The sequence below is a fragment of the Sorex fumeus genome, unplaced genomic scaffold, assembly GCF_029834395.1.
Source record: "Sorex fumeus unplaced genomic scaffold, SorFum_2.1 ptg000013l, whole genome shotgun sequence".
In the NCBI taxonomy this organism is placed as follows: domain Eukaryota; kingdom Metazoa; phylum Chordata; class Mammalia; order Eulipotyphla; family Soricidae; genus Sorex; species Sorex fumeus.
Genome location: NW_026606070.1, coordinates 7,732,949 through 7,755,704, shown reverse-complemented (window position 1 = coordinate 7,755,704; position 22,756 = coordinate 7,732,949). Strand labels below are relative to the sequence as shown.

The 22,756-nt window shown below is 37.8% G+C and overlaps 1 protein-coding gene across 1 annotated transcript in view; it reads right to left on the bottom strand.

Annotated features, from left to right (window-relative positions):
* PRKG2 (protein kinase cGMP-dependent 2) overlaps positions 1-22,756 on the bottom strand; it is a 109,662-nt gene that overhangs the window by 53,104 nt on the left and 33,802 nt on the right. Inside the window, exons 4-8 of the mRNA XM_056111288.1 lie at positions 21,852-21,965; positions 20,003-20,108; positions 14,899-14,962; positions 5,822-5,899; positions 3,846-3,940 (exon numbers count right to left, since the gene is read on the bottom strand). Coding sequence (XP_055967263.1) covers positions 3,846-3,940; positions 5,822-5,899; positions 14,899-14,962; positions 20,003-20,108; positions 21,852-21,965 — 457 coding nt within the window. The remainder of the gene's footprint in view (positions 1-3,845; positions 3,941-5,821; positions 5,900-14,898; positions 14,963-20,002; positions 20,109-21,851; positions 21,966-22,756) is intronic.

Below are 22,756 nucleotides of genomic sequence, written 5' to 3'. Positions count from 1 at the left end.
GTAAAGAAAATTCTTCTGAGCTTTGTGTCAGCCTAAAAAAAATAGTCCCCCTCAGATACAACAGGAATTGTGAATAAGCAGGAAAAACTAAAATTAACTGAAGAAATGGTAAACTTTAAGTAACTGACATATAACAAGCCAATCGTGAATTAAACCCAGTGTCAAAGCACCTAAAGAATTCAATACTAAAGTACTCCTTTTTAAAAAAAATAAGATTTAAGGTGTCCATTTAAAATCTCCCAAATCAGAGCTTGTCTTGCAGTAAAGCATGAGTCCCATTGCAACTGACACATAGTTTTCTTTCATACAGATATATAATAGTTATATATAATATATAATATATCACTGTATCACTGTATCACTGTCATCCCGTTGTTCATCGATGTACTCGAGCGGGCACTAGTAACATCTCCATTTGTCCCAGCCCTGAGATTTTAGCAGCCTCTCCTTACTTGTCTTTCCCAATGTATTGAAGGTTCTTTCAGGGTCAGGATTAGGGGAATGAGACCCATTATTGTTACTGTTTTTGGCATATCGAATACGCCACGGCTAATTTGCCAGGCTCTGCCTAGCTGGTGGGATACTCTCATATATATATATATATATATATATATAAATATATATATATATATAAAATTTGTTGCCTACAGTCTTAACCCATCAAATATGGTGTGGTAATTATGGAAAATGGGTAGGAAATGTCTTATGATGCGTCACGCGACCGCAAAAGCGGTCGCTCGGTCTATAATTATGTTCACTCATGTGTGAGTCTCGCCTCAAGTGTGTGGAAGGCGGCCTGGAGCTTGGCGGTGGTTGGGTAGTGGAGGTCGGCTGTCGGGGTGGGGTCCCTTGGGGCGGGGAGGGTTCTCACTCACCCCCCTTTGTGGCACCCCGAGTGAAAACAGCCTGGCTTGGAGTCTGGTGGCATGGTTATGGGGGCATCATTTTATGTTCCCCTCTGGGAGAAGCAGCCACGAGTTCTGGAGGGTGGCCGATGAGATTTTCTGGCACTGGCTGGGGGTGGCTTATGGGTGTGACCCCTGGGTCATATTATATACCATATAAATATCTTATAACTTGTATTTTAAATTTACTGATCAAATGCATATGATCAAACAATGGTGAATTTAATTGCCTAATGAATATTACTTAACAGGTCAAGTATCAGGGTTAATTTTTCTTTTCTCCTCCCTGCATTGGCTTCTTAATCCCTTCACATTCCAGTTCCCACTTCCTCAGCTCACCACAGTTCACCTCAGTTCACCTCAGCGGACCACTTCCTCAGTTCACCACTCAGTTCACCTGCTTCATCATTTGGAAAATGAAAGATAGTGAAAGGAATGGGCTGGAGCGATAGCACTGTGGGTAGGGCGTTTGCCCTGCATGCGGCCGACCCAGGTTCGATTCCTCCTCCCCTCTCAGAGAGCCCGGCAAGCCACCGAGAGTATCTCGCCCGCACTGCTAAGCCTGGCAAGCTACCCATGACGTATTCGAAATGCCAGAAACAGTAACAAGAAATCTCACAATTTGTTGTGAGATGTTACTGGTGCCTGCTCGAGCAAATCGATGAATAACAGGAGGATAGTGCATTGGCTATAAACCTAAGACACTGACAGAAAGGCTTCTATTCCTATAGCCCCTAGTGCTCTGAGCTTTTGTGCTGGGTAACTTGGAGTAGCACATAATACTGAGACTATTCTAAGTGACTTCGTCAAAAATGGCATCACACAACACATATTTCTTCATCTTCTCCTAGTGATGGGATGGAAGAAATTTCCACAACCGAAGTTCCCTGTCCACACAGTATCCAGAAACCTCCACAATAATCCACCACCCCTCCCATTTACAGCATCATCAGTGGAATCATATCAGCTCCGTGGACACCTGACTTGCAATTTTGGTAGTCTGGACTCAACCTGAATATCTGCAGATATCTAAAGACATAAAGGTAATTAAATAAAGATATTATATACATATATTTGTGATCTTGAATTCAGGCTACCTTTTGTGAGTCCAAAGAAGTCTGACTGGAATTTCATATGTGAAGCTTTGGAATTAATTCCCACGTACACAATTCCCCCACACATAAAACCAAACAAGTGAAAACCAAAGGAAACAAGTCTAGCATTCCGTTCATTTCTCTGGACAGTCTCTACAAGCACTTTATATGTATAAGAGGCTTATAAATACAGAGATGTCTTGTTCATAGTCACTGTGTCATAGACTTATTTGTGCACATAAAATTATGAAAGAACTCCTGGGACTATTTAGTGTTGAGTTATGGAACTATATAGAATACAAGGAATATAGAGTTACAGTGGTCTTAAAAAGCGAAGGCATAAAAATGAAGAAAATGAAAAATATTTGTGTCCAACTCCCTTTCAAAGTGGTTTTTGAGCTTCCATGCATAGGCCAGGGAGATAGCTCAAATGGTCTAGTACATGCCAAGCTTTATATTTTCAAATGCATTACGGAGCCAGGTGTCTTGTTAAATGTAAATTGTTGATGTCTCATGAGAAAACACTCTAATCATCTAGCTGTAATGTAACAGCAAAAATTATTCTAGATCCAGCAAAACCAGAGAGCATGTTTCCTTTCAGGAACTATGACTCTTAGTGCAATTATAAAGTTCCCTGAACTTTCAAACTTCAATTGTTTTGTTAGAGCTATGAGAAAATAATCTGTAAATGTTAACAATAAATATATCAAAAACATGAATACTAACTTTACATATTTATGACATTAGATCACACTCACGTAATCTATTCTGTCACAAGTAAACAAATAAAAGGAGGTGATTTTCTTATTTTCTGGTTAGAAATGAATTGAGAGTTCATTAACAGCCAGTAAAAAGGAAAGAAAAATCAACTTGTCTTTAATTCAATTTTTAAATTTTTACCAATATCCACAATTAAGTTTAGATTTTCTTTTCAAAAAAGAGCTTTATGAATACTAAATAATCAAAATTGTCTTCAAATAATTTCTTAAGTTTTTCTTGATCCTTATTCATATAATCCTAACATGCTAATAAGAAAAACCAGTAGCTCTAGATATAATTTGAGAGGCAAATACTGCTTTTATGAGTATAAATTTAAAATAAAAACAATTAGTTATGATATATATTTTTAATTAATTTCAAGATCATTTCAAAGCATATAAAACTTCAAGAAGTGTGCTGGCCAAAACTTTAACTCTAGCTTTAATAAAGTTATTTATTTTTCAGAAATAGAAATTTATTTTCTGAGGTTGTTTTTTGAGGTCCAGGAAGCACAAACTTTCTCCTGAGTCATTTAATTAACCTTTATAAATATTTCTTCCATCAGTTAGATCAAGAGTAAATAAGCCCTTGGACCAAAAGACCAAGAGTTAAGGTAGTTATTTCAAATTAACTATTTTAAGTCACTTCCAAAAATTGCAGAATGAGTTGATAAAAATCCCTAAGAAAATATTTTATTTAGCATGATTTAAAACTACACAAAATGTGTAAAATAAATATCTGACCACTTCTAATCTATAAACAGGATTATATTTTAAACCTTGAAAATAGAAAAATTCATTTTGGGGGAAAAGTTACAATTTCACTTTCTTAATATCTTTTAAAATATACTAATAAAATACCAATTATATTTTTACTAGCAAGTCTTTGCAAGCTTCCCAATTTGTTTACCCTAAAATTTTAGTGTACTGAATTTCTCCACAACAATGATTTTTTAAATAGAGTTCAATTTTTTAAATTCCTAAATACTGGCAAATATGAATTTGGTAGTACAATTTGACAACTCTGAGTAGCTACATACACAGAATAATCAAAGATTCAAACACAGTGTATAAATATACAGATTCACCTGATAAGAGCTTTTTCTCCAAAGTATTCCCCCTTCTGCAATGTTTTTATTAGTTGTGGCTGCTCATGGCCTTCTGTACTTTGGGTGACTTTTACCTAAAGGACACCAAGAGAAAGACAAAAAACAGGAGAATCTGAACACATAATCATTCGATCAAACCCTTTACATCTATATAAACCTGACCAAAGAAGGAAAAAGAAAAGCTTTTGTTTTAGTTTTTCAAGATGTGGATCCAATTACTCTTTTCAAGGCATTACTCAAAACAAGCTACCTGTGACGTATTCGATATGCCAAACACAGTAACAAGTCTCACAATGTTACTGGACCCGCTCGAGCAAATCGATGAACAACAGGAGGGCAGTGCAGTGTAGTGCAGTGCAGTGCAGTACTCAAAACAAAGTGGTACCAATATTCAAAAAGAGGTGACAAATTAACAGCGATAAGGTTGAGTGTTAGGCATTCTAAGTCTGGCTTCTACAGATTAACTCACTTAATTCTCTAACCATAAATTTAAAGTTAGGAAGGGTTCATAGTTTCTATGGGTGTTTGACTGTGACTGTCATCTCAGGACTTTTAAGAACCTCATGAATGAGACCACAAAATGTCAAGGTTTCTTACATGTGACCTATATGACTCCAGTTCACATAGGAATAAGGGTTGCTTTATGATGATTAGGAATTCTAATTGACAATTAACAATTAACATTTAAATAATAAATGCAATTTACTATTAGCCAAAATTATTTTAAAGCATGGGATCCAGGTTGGAGAGAGAATAAAATGTGAGTCTAAGTATTGAAGACTTTCTGAGGTTTGAAATTATTTTTATTAATTTCACCCCCTCACTTAGGGCTTCATTCAAATAGGTCACAATCAAGTTTGCAGAGGATAGTGCTTGATTCTATGATAAACTCTTCCATGACAGTAATAACATGTAAAATTTAACAATGTGTAGGCACAAATGCTCAAGATTTTACACTTTCAACATTTTACAAAAGCTTTTAATATCTGAGAAATAGTATTGAGAATCATGAAAGAAGTGAGTGACTGACAAGTTATCCACCCAATATCCAGGTTAAACACTATATACATTTCAAGGTACATTGAGTGTACATAAATCAGTGTAAAGTATACACATTAGCATAACATAAATGTATATATTATTATATTTTAATCAGCATCAACCAACTTGACCTCTTGTGTAAACCGTATATACTAAGGTTTTGAGACATATTTACTAAAGTTTTACATTTGACTATTACTCTCTCCAACTGCCAGAAACATTTTCCTCCACTGCTACTTTTCTTATGTGTTGGGCAGGAAAATTGTTCCAACTCTGAAATCTGGATACTTGGAATGACTGATACTCACATATTCAATAGCTAGAAAAGACTTTAGAAATAATCCAGTCATTTCATATATAATAAAACTAAGACCAAAAAAAAAATACTGGGTCCAAGCGATAGTGCAGTGGGGAGGGCATTTGTCTTATGTGCACACAGTCCAGGTTCGGTCCTCAGCATCCTATATGGTCCACAAGTATCACCAGGAATAAATACTGAGCGCATGAGTGCAGAGTCAGAAATGACCCCTGACATCACTTGGTCTGGTCCCAAAAAGGAGGGAAGGAAGGAAGGAAGGAAGGAAGGAAGGAAGGAAGGAAGGAAGGAAGGAAGGAAGAGAGGGAGGGACAGGAACGGAGGGAGAGAGGGAGGGAGGGAAGAAGGAAAAAAGGGAGGAAGGAAGGGAGGAAAGAAGGAAAGAAGGAAGGAGGGAAGAGAGGGAGGAAAGGAGGGAGGAAGGGGAGGGAGGAAATAAAAAAGAAAGTCAAGCAACCTGCCTGCATGAACCAAATGTCTCCATTGGATTCTGGCAAACCTCTTGTATCTCCAAAGATCTCAGACTGCACTGACAAGCTAGGCAAACTGATTTTGAAAAGACTCAATTTACTTTAAACAAAGTTTTAATAACATTTACCTTTCCTTTTGCTAAAATGAAAAAGGTACTTCCTTCTTCACCCTCTCTAATAATGTAATCTCCTTTGTCATAGTACTCCTATTGGGAAGAGAGAAAAAGAAAGTTTAGACATACTGAAGACATACATTTAAAGACACAAACTCTTATGTCCTTGAGTTAGCCATGTTCGTGCCTGCCTCTCTTATTTCTTGCTTTATGTAGCCATGACTTTTAAATGCTGCATTCCAAAGGTCACCAGGATCACGCTCAGTAGTGCTATAGAGGGGGATAGGGGCGGGAGATAAGGTTGTGGGGGTCAACTCAGAAGGCCTCATGCACAGTATGTACTCTGACCACCCTTTGAGCTATCTCTTTGGGCCCTAGGTCAATTTTTAATGGAAAAAAAGTGTCACCGGAATGGTAAGTATCAGGCATGGGATTGAAGACATGAAGAATAATGAGAATAAGGCAATAATCACTAATATATAGCTGAGTTTTCACCAAAATAATCTAAACGTAAATTGAGTGAGTACCTGAATAATTTAGAACTATTTTCCTCAATTGTTATTAGAGATTCGGGCCTTTGAATTCCTGGAAGCTCTATATACACAGCACCTCCTCTATATGGGTCCTTTTTAAAGATTTATCATCATAAAAAATAGACATCAGAATTTCTCATATGTAAAGTCGATTCTTAAAAGTAGGTCTGACTATAAAATCTCAAACTGTCATTTGTTTTACGTGTGTGTATGTGTGTGTGCGCGCGTGCAAGTAATTTATCCACCTGTCAGGACAAAGGAGCACCTCCATCTCTTAGAAAACAAAAGATGGACTGAACTGTCCACATCTGTTTTGCTTTATTTTGATTTTGTCTTAAAGTCTCAGCACTGAAATGTATAATTATTCAGACAATAGTAGGCCTGTTTAATTTTACAAAAAGGTACAACAAACAACATTAATAGCTCTCCTTTTTCTGTTAGACTTAAATTAAAAACAAAACAATTTTTGTGTCTACTGTATTTCAGTGATATTTTTGATCATTTACTCTACACAGATGAAAATCTTTAGTTCTAATATTAATAAACATACTTTTTATTTACATAAAACTTTTATTACAAGGTCATGAAAGGAAGCATACTATCTCAGCAGGAAAAGGACACTGAATCAGAGAGATCTGGATTCAATTCTCAGTTCTACTTTGAATTTCACTTCTATAATTTACAAGGTTCCGATAGTAATCTTTATTTTCACAGATTCAGAGAAGAGAAGCACATCAATTTTCTATTGGAAATGTAACAAATAATAACACAGTTGGTGATTTGAAGCAACACAAATTTGTAATGTTCGTTTCTGATCAGACATTCCAGAACAGTACAGTCCCACTGGAGGTCTCTGTCTAAGATCCATGAAGACTCCCCAGGGTGAGTCACTTCCTGGAGGCTCCTAGGAAAAAAGCAGCCTCCGTGCCCATTCAGGCTGCTAGTGGAATTCAGTTCCTAGTATTCAGCCCATTTCCAGGTGACCATCATCTGGAGACTACCTGGACTCTCAGAGGCCTCCCTCTGGTGCAGACGTAGCAACAAGCACATCAAATTCTGCCTAAACTTGGATGTCTCAGAGTTTCTGTTTTCCTGCATCGCTATGACTCCAGCCAGAGAAAATTCTCTTCTCAGAATAACCATCCTATCTGATAGTCCTGAATTTTAATTGTATCTATAATTCAATACTTTTTGTCATGTACTATAACGTAGTCACACATTCCAGAAATTAAGGTGTAAACAATTTGGGTGACTTCATTCTATTTCCACAAAAAAAAGACAAAGTCCGTGTTTTTTTTTTTAAGCTTTCAGAGCTCCTGAAATAGTACTCAATGACTGTCATGGTAAGAAGGGGCCTGATGACATAAAGAAGTGGTAGAAGGAGTAGGTCTCGTATTTTGTTACTTTATATTCCCCAGATGAATGCAATATTTCTACGTCTATCCCTCTCTTTCTGACTCATTTTGCTTAACATGATACTTTCCATGTAGTACCACTTGTATGTAAATGTCATGATTTCATCTTTTCTAACAGCTACATAGTACTCCATTGTGCAAATGTACCAAAGTTTCTTTAACCAGTCATCTGTCCTCAGGCACTCAGGTTTTTTCCAGATTCTGGCTAATACCCAAGAGTGGCCGAGATTAGTACCAGGAATTTTGCTCCATGGCTTGGAGGCCAGCCACACATGCTAGGGGAAAAGGGACCTCAGACAGAGAAGGGTGCACCAAATAAAGGGTGTTGGGAGGATCCTCCCAGGATAGGAGAAGCATGCTGAAAGTAAACTATAGACCAAACATGATTGCCACTCAATGCCTCTTTTGCAAACCACAACATTCAAAAGGAAAGAGAGAACAAAAGGGAATGCCCTGCCACAGAGGCAGGGTGGGTGGGGGGGCGAGGGGGTGGGAGGGATACTGGGATCCATGGTGGTGGGAAATGGGCACTGGTGGAGGGATGGGTACTTGATCATTGTATAACTGAAACCCAAGCACAAAAATTTGTAAGTCTAAAACTGTACCTCATGGTGTTTCACTAATAAAAAAGAAAAAAAAGAAGTGGTAGAGGGAATTTTCACTCTGGTGGAAGAGTAGAGGTACTGTATCTTTGTATACCTAGAACACACACATGCACACTATTGTAACCATGTCATTTCAATAATAATAAAATAGGGCCAAGAGATAGTTTAGCAGGGAAGGCGCTTATGTGTGGCTGACCCAGGTCTCATCCTTGCCACAGCTTTGGTCTCCCAAAACCTGCTAGGAGTGATCCCTGAGCACAGAGTCAGGAATAAACTGTGAGCAGCAATAGGTGTGACTAGAAAATGTTAAAAAAGGAGGAGAATGTTTGGTCTATAGTCTACTTTCAGCATGCTTCTCCCACCCTAAGAGAAAAAAAAAAAGAAAAGGGAGATGAAAGAAAAAAATAAATTAATTAAAAAAATCACTTGATCACTTGATCACTTGATACCCCGTTACTCATTGGTTTACTCGAGCGGGTGCCAGTAACATCTCCATTCATCCCTGTTGCATGATAGCGTAACCCAATGGCATCTGCTCATTCTAGGGACATGCAGAGCCTCAAATTGATCATTCAGGGTCTTGACGAAGAAGTCTGACCATCTTGTAGGTGGGCATCCAAGCAATCTTTTGACATCCCATAGCCCAATGGCAACTGCTCATTCTAGGAACATGCAGAGCCTTAAACCGATCATTAAGGGTCTTGAGGAAGAAGTCTGACCATCTTGTAGGTGGGCGTCCACGCGATCTTTTGATGTCTCATGGAATCCAGTCAGTAATAGCTCTAGTCCAGCGGTCATCTCTAAACCTCATTACGTGTCCAGCCCATCTGATTTTTGATGCCTTGGCAAATGAGATAGCGTCCCTGATTCTTGAGCGTTGATGGAGATCGGAACTCCCGATTCTATCTCTCATTTGAGTGAAGCGTGATACTTCAAGCATAGCTCTTTTGACTCCTCTTTGAGAGACCCAAATAGTGTTCTCATCCTGTTTTCGTAGGACCCAGGTCTCTGAGGCATATGTCAATGCAGGAAGAACAGTGGAATCGAAGAGATGTGCTCGGACCTGGAGGTTCTTTGTCCTCTTAGTTATTTTTCAATGCTCTTGAAGGCATTCCAAGCCTCTCTCTTCCTCCTGCATAACGCAGGTGCCAGGTCATTCATCATGTCGATTTCTCGACCTAGGTATATATAACTGTTGATTTCGGAGATGGTGGTTCCATTGAGAGTGAATGGAACATCAGGAACAAGACTGTTTCTCATGAACATTGTCTTTGTGAGATTCAGCTGTAATCCGACCTTTCCACACTCATGGTCGAAGTCGGTTAGAATTTTATTTTTTATCTTAAAAAAAATTAAACAATAAAAAGGAGGAGAATGATAAGGGTTTGTTTAAGGGTTGACTATTCCATATCTGTTTCCTTTTTTGCAAAAACAAGATGAAATAACCTTCCTCAACTAACACTCGAGGAGCTGGCACAGCTGTATAGAAAAGAACAGGCAGCTTTATACATGCTACAGCTCTATACAGCTACACGCCAGGCGCCTGTGACTGATCATTCCTGTGGAAGATGCAAAGCTGACCAGCAAAGTCTTCCCTAGTGACTCCTGGCTGTTCAGATCCACCGCACTCCCCTGCTTCCCCACGCTGAGCTGTGACCACCGGCTTAATGAAATGAATCTGACCGGAAGTGATGATTCTCACTCCCAAGGTGGGCCCCAGAGTCCTTTCATATGCCCTCCTCATCATTTCCCCCCAACTGCAGTGACACAACCCAGTGGGTCTTCGGAGAGGGGCCGCATGGGAAAAGGCAGAGCAGTCATCTGAAGCCAACAGGGATGAATTTTCTAAACTGTTCCACAGGAGACAAATTTGCTTGGAATATACTTTGGACTTTGAGCCTCACAATTTCCTTACTCCAACTCCTTATTCTACTTCATATCACAAACTTTCAGGCAAGCTGACTTTTACAGTTGAGACAAGGGATTGCATGAGCAATGTGCCATATAGATGCAGAGTGTAGATATCATTATTCTGTAGCCACTGCTCCCTGTTTTGACCATAAGGGCGGATGGAGCACTCCATATTCCTGGTTCATACCTTCTACTCTTCAGATTCTCTTACACCAAACTCAGATACCAGGGCCCACCCGGGGGGCTCAGGAATATGGAGAGGTCTTGAAGCACTGGCAGGCTGTCGTTCAGTGATTGTAAAAACCTTTGGTGTGCTCCAGTTCCCATCAGTGACCCTGCAAATGAATAACCTGAAAGGGAACACTGAGAAAGCTTCGTTGTCTCCCACAGAGCAAACTTCCTAGTGGCTGTTTTTCCTGGGAATGGTTCTTTGTCACCCCAAACCGTGGAAGGCAGATAAATAATACCTCCCACTGTGTTGACAGTAAGTTCATAGATCAAAAAAAGGCTGGGGACGGAGGCAGACCAAAAATATAGACTGGGAAGCACTGGCCACAATGCTAGACTGTGTTTGTCAACCAGGGGGTGCAGCCAGGCGAGCTAGGTGGTCACCAAGACCAAAAAGAGAAGCACAAACACTGAAGTTATTGTCCTATGGTCACTTCGCAAAGGGGTCCTTTAGAGTACTAAGAAGCCCAAATCCCTATCCTGTGGGAGCAATGGCTTTCAAGTGTTTTCTTACTTTCACCTAAAGTAAGAAATGCATTTTACATGTACACCCAGGTACATGCATACCTAGACATTAATATAAAACAGGACTTTCCAACCAGGCTTATTCTTACTTCTTAAAAAACTTGTCTTTATGTTTACCAGTGAGTTGAATCCTATAATCTAAAAAGGGTATTTGTTTAAAAGAGGTTGGGGATAGATAGAACAAGTAGGGCACTTGCCTTGCGTATGGTTGGCCCAGGTTTGATTCCTGCAACCCATAATGTGTCTCCCAAATAGTTTTTTTTTTAAAAATGATTAAAATGGAAACTCCCTGAATGATTCCTTGCACCCTATAAGTTGTGGCCTCCGAAACAAAGCAAAACAAATTGATTAAAGTGGAGAAATCCCTGAATGAAGAGACAAACTCTGAGTATATAAATTTTATTCATGACTTTAAATGAGTGTGTCTCTCTATATAATAAGTAAAAGTAAAAAGTAAAGGCCCTCCGTTGATCATTGATTTGCTCGAGCGGGCCCAGTAACGTCTCCATTGGAGACTTTGTTGTTACTGCGTTTGGCATATCGAATACATCACGGGGAGCTTGCCAGGCTCTGCCCCGCGGGCGAGATACTCTCAGTAGCTTGCCGGGCTCTCGGAGAGGGGAGGAGAAATCGAACTCGGGTCGGCCATGTTGGCTGCGTGCAAGGCAAACGCCCTACTGCTATGCTATCGCTCCAGCCCCATATAATAAGTACTTGATTAAAATGTTAAAATGTGGGTCTCTGGTTCAGTGTATGGTCGCTGGGAAGCTGACTTAAAAATATTAAAGTGGGGGGCTGGAGCAACAGCACAGCAGGTAAGACGTTTGCTTTGCATGCTGACCTGGGTTCGATTCCCAGCATCCCATATGGTCCCCTAACCACTGCCAGGTGTAATTCCTGAGTGCATGAACCAGGAGTACTTCTATGCATTTCCGGGTGTGACCCCAAAAGAAAAAAAATGATATTAAAGTGGGGCTAGAATGATAGAATAGTGGGCAAGATGCTGCTGGCCTCACAAGTAGCCAACCTGGGTTTGACATCTGGTACCCAATATAGTCCCTTGCACATCACCATAAAAGATTCCTGTGTGCAGAACCAGGAGTAACTCCTGAGCACCACTGAGGGTGACCCCAAAACCAAAACAAAACAAAAAAAAGAAATTAAAGTACCATGATTTACAAAGTTATTCATGGCTGAATTTTAATCACAACATATTCAAGCACAGACCCCATCACCTGTGTCCACTTCCCTCCACCAGTGTCCCCAGATTCCCTCCCACTCCTCAGACGGTCTCCTTGAAAGGCACATTTTTGTTTGGTTGTTCTAGTTTGGATCTCACGTTTCCAATGCTGGTTTGGTGGTCTGGATCTACAGGTAATGCATGACCAACCTACCCTTGACCCCTGTCTCTCTGGTTCCTGCTTTTCTTACTTTACCCCTCAATTTCTGATTTCTTTTCTTTACTGCATTTCTTCTCCATGTACTCTGAGGTCATGGCTGACCTAAGCATTCCCCTAGTGCTCACGGCAGGTGATCCGGATAAGGAGGAGAGCATTCCACACCACTCCACTCACCTCCTACTCTACCTCTACAATCAGAAATGATGGAATTGGAGTTGCAAGGACCCTGGGCCAAATACCAAAGCTCAGTAACAGACTCAGGTGACTTTGCAAACTACCACAGTCAAATCTCATGCTTCCTGGATTGAGTCCTGAGCATGGGAGCTGGAACTGCATCCACTCCTGTCTTCCCTACCACTCACTGCCAGGTGCAGATGTGTCATTATCACTTTCATTATCATCATAGTTACATGGCACTCAAATTCTGTATCTTCCATTATGATGCTCATTTGTTAACTCTTAAAGCCCACTGGTGAATATGTTGGCACAATTCCCACTTACACGTTCCACAGATGAAGAGAAAAGGCTTCAAAGTGGTGTTTGCCCCTAGAAGTGTCTTGGTGATTTAGGTGACAGTGACGCAAGCTACTGGAACACTGCACAGTGAGAAACATTTGAACTAGGAATTTAACACTCTTAATAAACATAACATATTATCTTCTTGGTGGTAGGTAATTGTAGCCTCCCACCCTCGCCCTGAGAACAGAACAAAACAAAACAAAACAAAACCTTCTCGAATCAATTCCCACACAACCTGCCAGATTCAGCCTGCTTTTCTCAATGATTATGAAACCAGTTTGCAGGACAGCTGGTCTTGGAACTCATCTGGGCAAGCTGTCAGAACTCCCATCCCTAAGTGACGGGCTGTTGTCAGGACCGTGTTGATGGGCGATTAGTCCGAGTTATGGTGATCAAATTATGCTTTTTTCTTAGAGTTAAATAGAGCCTCACTCCCTTGTTAATCACGTTCCGCATTTGAGAATTTTCACACACGTTACACAGATACATTTGTTTGCCAGGTACGCATAAAGAGCACTTTATAACCATGCTAGTGTCCATGAATGCTGATATAATAAAGTCTTTCTAGGGTATTTCAAAAAATGAGCTTGCAAACTTGAATTTTATTTTAAATAATACCCAATTTGGAGGCCCTCATCTATATATTCTACAGCGCTTGCTTGTGGCTATGGTATACATGCCTAATTTGTCATTTATTTTTCATAACACTAAATTGTGATAATATTTATTGCCCTCCTGGAATTCCCCTCTAGTGAATCTACTCTATTAGTATTATATTAAAAGCAGATTTCTTCAGTTAACAAAAAATATATAGGGCCTCTCTTGCTTAAGAAACACTCAGAAATTAGGATGAATTATTAATTTGTAACATCTGTTATTGGGTAGTGTTACATTGGGGAAAATCCTGAGAGATAGGGGGCAAAAGTCCTCTGGAAAATGACTTCATATCAGAACACTCTTGGGACACACAGCCGCTCTGTGTCACCCTAGCTGATCCTTGATAAATTGCTGGATGACTTCCACGACTGTAAATGGTAACATTACTGGTGTCACTTACACTTAAGGATACAATGATCAGGGTTCTTTTCTCAACAGATATTAGTTTACATTATATATTGTGATTGACAAAGGTATGACTCTGTCAATAATCAGTCTTTCAGGCTATTTTCTGTCTCCTACTGAGAACAGCTTTATAAAGGTTTCAAGTCTTCATGGGACTCTTTGGTTATTCCTTACCTTCCGTAAAAGCCATTTTCCTTTCTATGAAATTGAATCCCCCAAAAGTTAGGGAAAGGTTATTTGCTTTGAATTTTAATCTCTGAAATCTGAAGAGGTTTCATATTATGCATATCATTAGAATCCAAGGTACAAGTTAGAAGAGCATTATTCATGAAAAGAATTAACTAATCTTGGGTTAGAACCAACCATCTGGGTAATGCTTCTGAATACATGCCAATATGCCAGTTTTCCTGAGATGTTAAAATAGGTAAATTGATTTGTAAGTGTGACTTTTAAAATGTCTTCTCCTGGTGTAGCATTTTCACCACTGGGGTGCAGCGGGGAGGTCTTTCATAACCTGATTCAAAAACCTGTCACCAAAAGCCCCAATATCCTCTTTCTCTAATCCATTTGCTAATTATGCATTACTGACTCCTTTGTATTATGAACTTTCTGTAAGGAATTGTCATGTTAATTGCAGAAAATTGAATGCCTCTTGAGTCAGACAGTTTAGTTTCAAAAATACTAAAAAGACAAAAATATGTAAATCAAATGTCACTCTGCATGTGCGAACCCAACTCCTTTTTTACATTTCAGAAGAGTGTGAATTAGCCTAAGCTTTTTCACAATAGGAATGGTTACTGGTCTCTGCAGATCTCTAAATTCATTTCTGGTGCTAGCAATCAGTGGATGATGTAATCTTTTAATAAATTTTTTTTTTAATTTGGAATTTCTTACCACTTCCAAGCAGTCAATGATCTTGGCTAGCTTATCTTCAGGTAAATTCTTCAGCAAGGAAACACTTCAAAATTAAAATGAAATCTTTAGTTAGTATCCTGAATTAAACTATAAATGCAGATATATCTGCAGATTCAAAGTCTTTGCATGAATATAAACATAAAATGCATATTAGTTATCTCAAAGTAAATCCTTAACTATATCACACACTAATAATCAAATCTAAATACAATGAAATTACAAATTACATGATCACAGACATCTATCAAAAACAATTTTTTAGATCTTTACAGCACACAGCCACAGAGAAGAAAGGCTGCGAGGAGGCTCCACAGCTCCCGGAGAATGCACTAGGTCCTGAAGAGAGCTGAGATCACCGGGAAGTCCCAGATGGGGTAGGTGCCGCATCCCGCCTCCTCCAGATAGAACCCTGGTGACCATGAGCCTCTACAAGCATAGCTCGAATATGCGGGAACTAGGACTTTTACTCCAAACTGCGCGGCCGCATAAGCAACCGCGCGACATCTCCCTATATGCAAGGTAATCAAAGGAAAGTACATCATCCAACGTTTCTCCCTGAAAACCAGGATTAACTCTTATACAGGCCACAACACCCAATGGGAGAGAGAGAACAAAAGAGAATGCCCTGCCGCAAAGTCAGGATGGAATGAGGGGAGGGTGGGAGGTGTGAGGGATACTGGGATCCGAGGTGGTCGAAAATGGTCACGGGTGGAGGGATGGGTATTCAAAATAAATGAATTAATTAATAAAAAAAATTTTTTATAAAGTAGTAAGATACCATAAAGGAAAGAGATCACATATTTTCTGTTCAGGAAAAAATTTGATTTTAATTTTTACTGCTTGTTTTGAAAGTAAACATTTTTGGAAAAGTGTTTCCAACATCACAAAATCCCCCCCCCCTTTTTTTTTTGGATAGGACAAATATGCCAGCACTAAATATGTCACTCACTCATGATGCTTATTGTAACCCTCTACTAGGTATGTTTACTCCTAGTTTGCTAAGGGATTTTTACATATTTCCAATAATAAATTAGAATCTCATTTATATTGACGATGATCAGTTTCTTTACATATACAGAAAGACTTTTATTGCAAGCTTTTACTTTTGATGCAGATATTCAAACAGTATCCATTATATAATACTTTCTAATGTAAAACCTATTTTTTCCTTTCTTAGAACACTTGGTACTTTTACAGGCCTATTTAGATTTTTCTTTAAATTTTCTTTATTTGCTTCATTCTTACTAAGCTTTACATCTGTAGGTTTTAAGTATTTCATATAAGCTCTAAAATACATTGGCACAGAATTTTTAAAAAATAAGCTTTTATTAATAAGAAGGATGGCTGGAGCGATAGCACAGCGGGTAGGGCGTTCGCCTTACAAGCGGCCAACATGGCCGACCCGAATTCGATTCCTCTGCCCCTCTCGGAGAGCCCGGCAAGCTACCGAGAGTATTCGATATGCCAGACACAGTAACAACAAAGTCTCCAATGGAGACGTTACTGGGCCCGCTCGAGCAAATCGACGATCAACGGGAGGGCCTTTACCTTACCTTTACCTTTAATAATAAGGAAGACCTGATAATTATCACACTAAGACTAAGTACAAAAAAACTACTGAATGCAATATATTTTAGGTGCCAGAATTGAAAACTCATTTATAAAAATGAGAATAGACATTAATATATTGTGTTGAATGATTTAAATTTTGTTATTAACATACGGTAAAATCATATATAATCGATCATCACAAACTGATTTTTACTGATGTATTTTCTAATAATTCTATTTTTCATTCCTTTAAGTTTTGTGTGAACAAGCAATATGAATAAATTTGTTGTAATGCCTCCAATGTGGGCAGCTGGGGGGGTTGGAAGAAAACTTGGGGACTTTGGTGAAAAAAAAGATCACACTGGTGTTGAGATTAGTGTGTGAACACTGTTTTCCTAAAACAACCCTATTATGAACAACTTTGTAAATGACCATGTCTTAATAAGAATAATTTTTAAAAACTCTGTTAGAATCGGTGAAGAGTTCTACTTTCAGAGAAGTATAAAATTTCATCTAAACTCTCATAATCAAATAAAATTGATATCCAGGGAGAATGCAGCAATCAGCATTCAAATGATAGCTGATTATTAGCCATACTATTCTGTCAGTTAGAATTTATTATGGCCAGTTTTTTAACAGAAACGTTTTTACAGATAATGATAGTAATATACAGAGTGAAATGGAATTCTAAAAAGTACTATATTTTGAATCAAAAATTCCACTCAATATGATTAATATCATATCATCATAATATCATATCAATATCATCAATATGATTAATAGTTATCAAAGAGATTTGCTATTCTACTTTGTCCATTTTTACTCAGGACACAACATAAGAAACTATACGATAAATACATTTTTGTTATTATCTAAAATGACACGACTGAAGGAAAAAATGAAACTACTCCAAAAATACACAACTGGATTTGATTTTTGAAAGCAGATATCTGGACTGTCACATGTGTACAAGCATGGAAAGATGCATATAAAGATGTTTGCACAAAAATTTTGTATAACTGCATGACATTGAATTGCCCCAACAAATAATACACTACAGTTATTAAGGCAGATGATGGAATTCTCCAACAGGGCAGATGACTACACTGATCAACTTTGAACTGAAACTCAAAAGGATGAACCTTAGAGAAGAACATTGAATAAAAAAAATTAATTGCAAAAATAACACCATTTTTTAGGATGCTCAAAAATAGGCTATCCTGCTATGAGTAAAATAAGAGAATATCAAGATAATGATAGAATGATTGTTGAACTTGATGCTCTAACTGTCCTAAGACGAGGGACTGGAAATGTTGGAAATAATAAGGAGAAATCTGGATAAATCCAACATGGCTCATTGCTGACTTCCCAGGTTGGACCTAGCTTGATGGTGTTCATTTGGTTGTGTTTTATAACTCAGATAAGTGCTATATATATTTTATGAATGCATCACATATTTCATAATAAAAAGGTGCAAATGTATAATAGCCTATTGTATACTATTAATAAAAAAAATGTTTCTCTTTTACTTCCCTCTACTAATGAGAGGTGGTAGGGCTTGTCTTGGATGAACATGCCAACCATGAAAGTTGTAGCTCTGACCCAAACTAGGCCAAGGAGGGTTAGTGAAAATTCTCTCCTATTAATCTATGACATTTGGGAATTGGAGGAAGATGATATGAAGGAAAAAATTGTTCTTATGATGACAGAGATCAGGTTTATTTTACTTACTGCTAAGTGGATAATGATTAGGGTCTGTCTTAAATGCTTGTTGAATGAATGTGTGAATGAGGTAACAGAGTGAAGGAAGGAAGGAATTTACAGGTAAATACTCTGAACTCAGTCCATAATGACAGAACAAGTCAGATTCCACTGGTCAGCCTGTTGCCTGTTAATTCAAGTTTTATCTGGGCTATTCAAATGCAAACATGGGTGGTAGCTTATTTACTTTTTGATCCTTGCATAAGTTTAGTAAATTAGCTTTAAATGTTGAGGTGCAGTGCTCAGCTGTTAGATTTTGAGATCCCATTCAAGTATATAGAATCCACAATGCAGTGGTTGGCGTCTAAGTAAAACACCTCATTTTATTATCGCAGCCCTCTACTATGAGTCAGTATTATCTCAAAAAGGGTGAATCAGCAAGCTTTTTTATAGAAATTTTAAGTGCCAGTGATGTTTTACTGATTAACAATGTGCTTGTTCCCAATAAATGCAATAAACTATACGGCATGGAAATCATTGGCTTTGCAAGCTAGTTATGCAAGAAAAACATCACTATACATGAAAAGAGATTCAAATTTATTCTTGAAAATCATATAATACTTTATTATTACCAGTTATCACAGGCACTAATTAGTATATATACTGCAGCTTTAAACTTGTAAAATTCCCCCAAAACACTGAAATAGCATAAATTGACCATATTTTTTTCTAAAAATTTACATGTGTACCTTTTCAGTCACATAGATATTTGTTTCTCTATAAATAAACTAACTTTAAAAGGGTACAATACAGTTCTCATGCCAGGATCAATGTCATCGAGATAAGCATAGTAACATTTTTGCAAGTTAATTTGCTATAAATAATAGTTTTTCTGCATAGCAACACTATATTCTTTGATCATCGATTTGCTCGAGTGGGCCCAGTAACGTCTCCATTGGAGACTTTGTTGTTACTGTGTCTGGCATATCCAATACTCTCGGTAGCTTGCTGGGCTCTCCGAGAGGGGCGGAGGAATCGAACTCGGGTTGGCCATGTTGGCCGCTTGTAAGGCGAACGCCCTACCCGCTGTGCTATCGCTCCATATTCTTAAAACATTAATATTTATACTATTGTAATTCATGGTGCCCAAATTAATAGTAGCAATATCATAGAAGATATTGTGGATAAGGAATTGAAATAGAATGCCTCAGTTAAAACAAGTATAGCACTGTGTGTTGTCCCATTGTTCATTGATTTGCTCAAGCAGGCACCAGTAACGTCTCCATTGTGAGACTTGTTGTTATTGTTTTTGGCATATCGAATACACCACGGGTAGCTTTCCAATTTCTGCCATGCGGGCCAGATACTCTCAGTAGCTTGCTGGGCTCTCCGAGAGGGGCGGAGGAATCAAACTGGGTTGGCCATATGCAAGGCGAACGCCCTACCCGCTGTGCTATTGTAAAATTAATCAACTTTAATATTAGTCTAAGTAAAGCATTGTAAGAAGATGGTATTTTGTTATCCATTTCCAAATTATAGAATGACTTTCAAAGTGAACAATATTTTAGAACACTTCACACATTTTTTTCTATACCATAATAGGATCAATCAAGGGCAAAACTAGTGGAAGAAGTTAATCGAGGCATAAACCTGATGCGAGTTAAATAAAAAACTTTCGTATAGAGTAATATTAAATACAAGGATAGTTCTGTTCCTTAATTATGTGGAAAACAAATGAGAAAGACCTGTCGTAAAATAATTATTCCGATAGAACCATTATAACTGTGATATGACTACCACACTTTCTGGTCTTTCAATGTCTCTTTCTTACCTTCTGAGGAAGTTTCTGTACTGTTCATCTCTAGCTTGAGCTGTTCTTCTCATTATGTTCTGGAATACCTCTCGATCCAGTGCCCAAGTTTTAACATTGGTAACAGCTTTGTAGAAATCAAGAAAGTGATAAAAATGTTTAATCACCCCACTTAAACATTTCAAAAAATTCTCTCAAGTTGTGTGTTATATATTCTCAGAAAAAGATATGTTTTTTGGAAGCTGTATTCTTTTAACAAGTACATGGCAGTAGAAGGAAACCATGATATAAACAGTAGGTAATTTTATAAAATATTTTTTGGCTTTGAAGTGAGCCATGATTTGGAATTAAGTAGCAAATAATTTTTTTTCTAATTATGTTTTGCTTAGACTGATATTGGAATTAGTTTGTAATCCCCAATTACTTGTTACATCATCAGGATGTTTTTAAGGTTTGTGATGTGATATAAGAGAAAACTAGTCAGCCTATACCTATGCAGAGTGAAGACATTACACGCCTATAGTTGAAAGTTAAAGATCTGTATATGTGTGTGTGTGTGTGTGTGTGTGTGTGTGTGTGTGTACTTGAAGTTTTTTACTTTTTTGTCCATTTACATTTTTATTCATACATTATTTCAACACCACACCCACCTATTAGGACCACTTTCCTCCACCATTGTCCCAAAGATCCCTCCCACCCAATCTCGTCCTCCCCCTGCAACCCCTTTCTCCCTCGTAAACTCAGTTCTGTGGACCAATCAACTCTGAAGTAGTATTGCAGGACCTTATGAAAATTCTAGTCTTACTTCTTTTGAGAAATATCCATACTGCTTTCCACAGAGGTTGAACCAGATGACATTCTCACCAACAGCAAATGAGTGTTCCTTTTTCAAAACATCTCTGACAACACTAGTTATTTCTAGACTTTTTGATATATGCCATTCTGTAAGTGGGCTTTTATATCTTTTGTTTAGACAGTGTTGCTAATGAAAACCAATATATTTTAAGGATCTCTATGGTTACTTCGGTATAAAATGTATACAATTATTTCGAAAGAAATTAAGCAAACTCAAAATCAAGAATATAATGTAAAAAGCACAAAGTACAGAAGAAGCAACTCTGAAAATCTGTTTTAGATATTTCCAAAGGAGTAATGAGAGACTACATGACAAAGTCCAATATTCTGGCTTATTAAATTTTACAATAAATTTAAATTATCTAGGTATTCTTGTTAAAAATACAGGTCCTTGGGTCAGACTGCCAGAAATTCTGATTCAGGTTTGGAGTAAAGCTCTAGAATCTGCATTTTTATTAAGTAGGACAACATTGCTGCGACTATAACTAAGTTCCAAACACAGAAAGCAACATATCTAAATAATTCAGAAGAAAACCTAAAACCCCCATGAATGAATAAAGTAAATGGAAGCATAAATCTAGAGAGAATCAATTAAACTCCCCAAAGTCATCCATGAAAACTCTAATTAATTCACATTCTTTTTGGAACTTATACATTTTGTTAGTTAATTGATTTTCTGGTTTATAATATTGTCAGGACCTCTTAGACAGAGGAGAAAGTACATATTGTGGATGAATCAAAGGCAGAAATTTGCACAGTAAAATTTAAAAAAGAAAAGTGGTAGGTCAGACAAATATTTAAATCATTCCATTTAAGTTCATTTTGTTATTTTATAGACAGGTGTCTGATAGAAGAGTTCTATAAAGCCTCAATTACTTTCACAAGTTCTTCAGTAGAAAAATCTTCATTAGCCCAACATTTTACTAATGAGATTTTGGGCACAAAACACTGACTTGGCCAGTTAGCCTTTAATGCTGTGCATCAATTCAAACATCCGCCCTTCATTTCCTGTTACCTTTCACAGAGGCAGTCCTTGTGCAGTTGTATAAAATGGCCAGTTCCCCAAACGTGGTCCATAGAGGGATGGCTGAGAGGAATTTCTCCCCTTGGAACACCTCGAGTCGGCCCTCTATCAGGAAGAAATTGTGAGAAACAGTCAAAAATCTACCTGGATTCTATACATCATTTTTTTTAATTAGAAAGTACACAAAGCATAAACTGGTAAGATATCTTAAACAAAAAAGAATAAAGTGGTTAAGAGTACAGTCTGAATCAATTTCTACCACTTAGTATCACTTGTTTTATCTTGAGTTATTCTGCCTGAGTTTCCTCACTGATAAAATGGGGTAATAATGGTAACATACAGATGTTGTGAAAGTTAAGTAAGTTAATATAGGTATAGGACCCAGAATCATGTATAGCAAAAGCACATAGTAAATGCTTTGTCAGAACAGTTGCTAATAATATTATCATCACCGTTACAAAGTTCTCGCTCTGAAGCAGTGGATAGTTAGGCCCTGTTAATTCATTCTCCCCTATGACAAACATAGGACATGAAGCCATTTCTCTTGTAGGGTCTGACTTGTGATAATTAAGAAATGCAGGCACCCTAAAGTCAGTCTGCTTAGTTCTTTCTAGTTATTGACTTCATGTGACTTTGAGTAACTCCACTTAAAATGAACAAACAAACAAACAAACAAATACACATCACACAACCTCAATAGCCACATTGTTAAAAACAGGCCAAAGACTTTAACACTCGTTAAAGTAAACACACAGATGTCAAATATGAAACAGTGTACCGCATATATTTTTCAGGTAAATTTAAATAATATTTTTAAATAATTTAAAGTTAAATAATATTTAAAATAATAATTTTATTCTTAACACCTATTAAAATGACCAAGTTCTAGAACACTG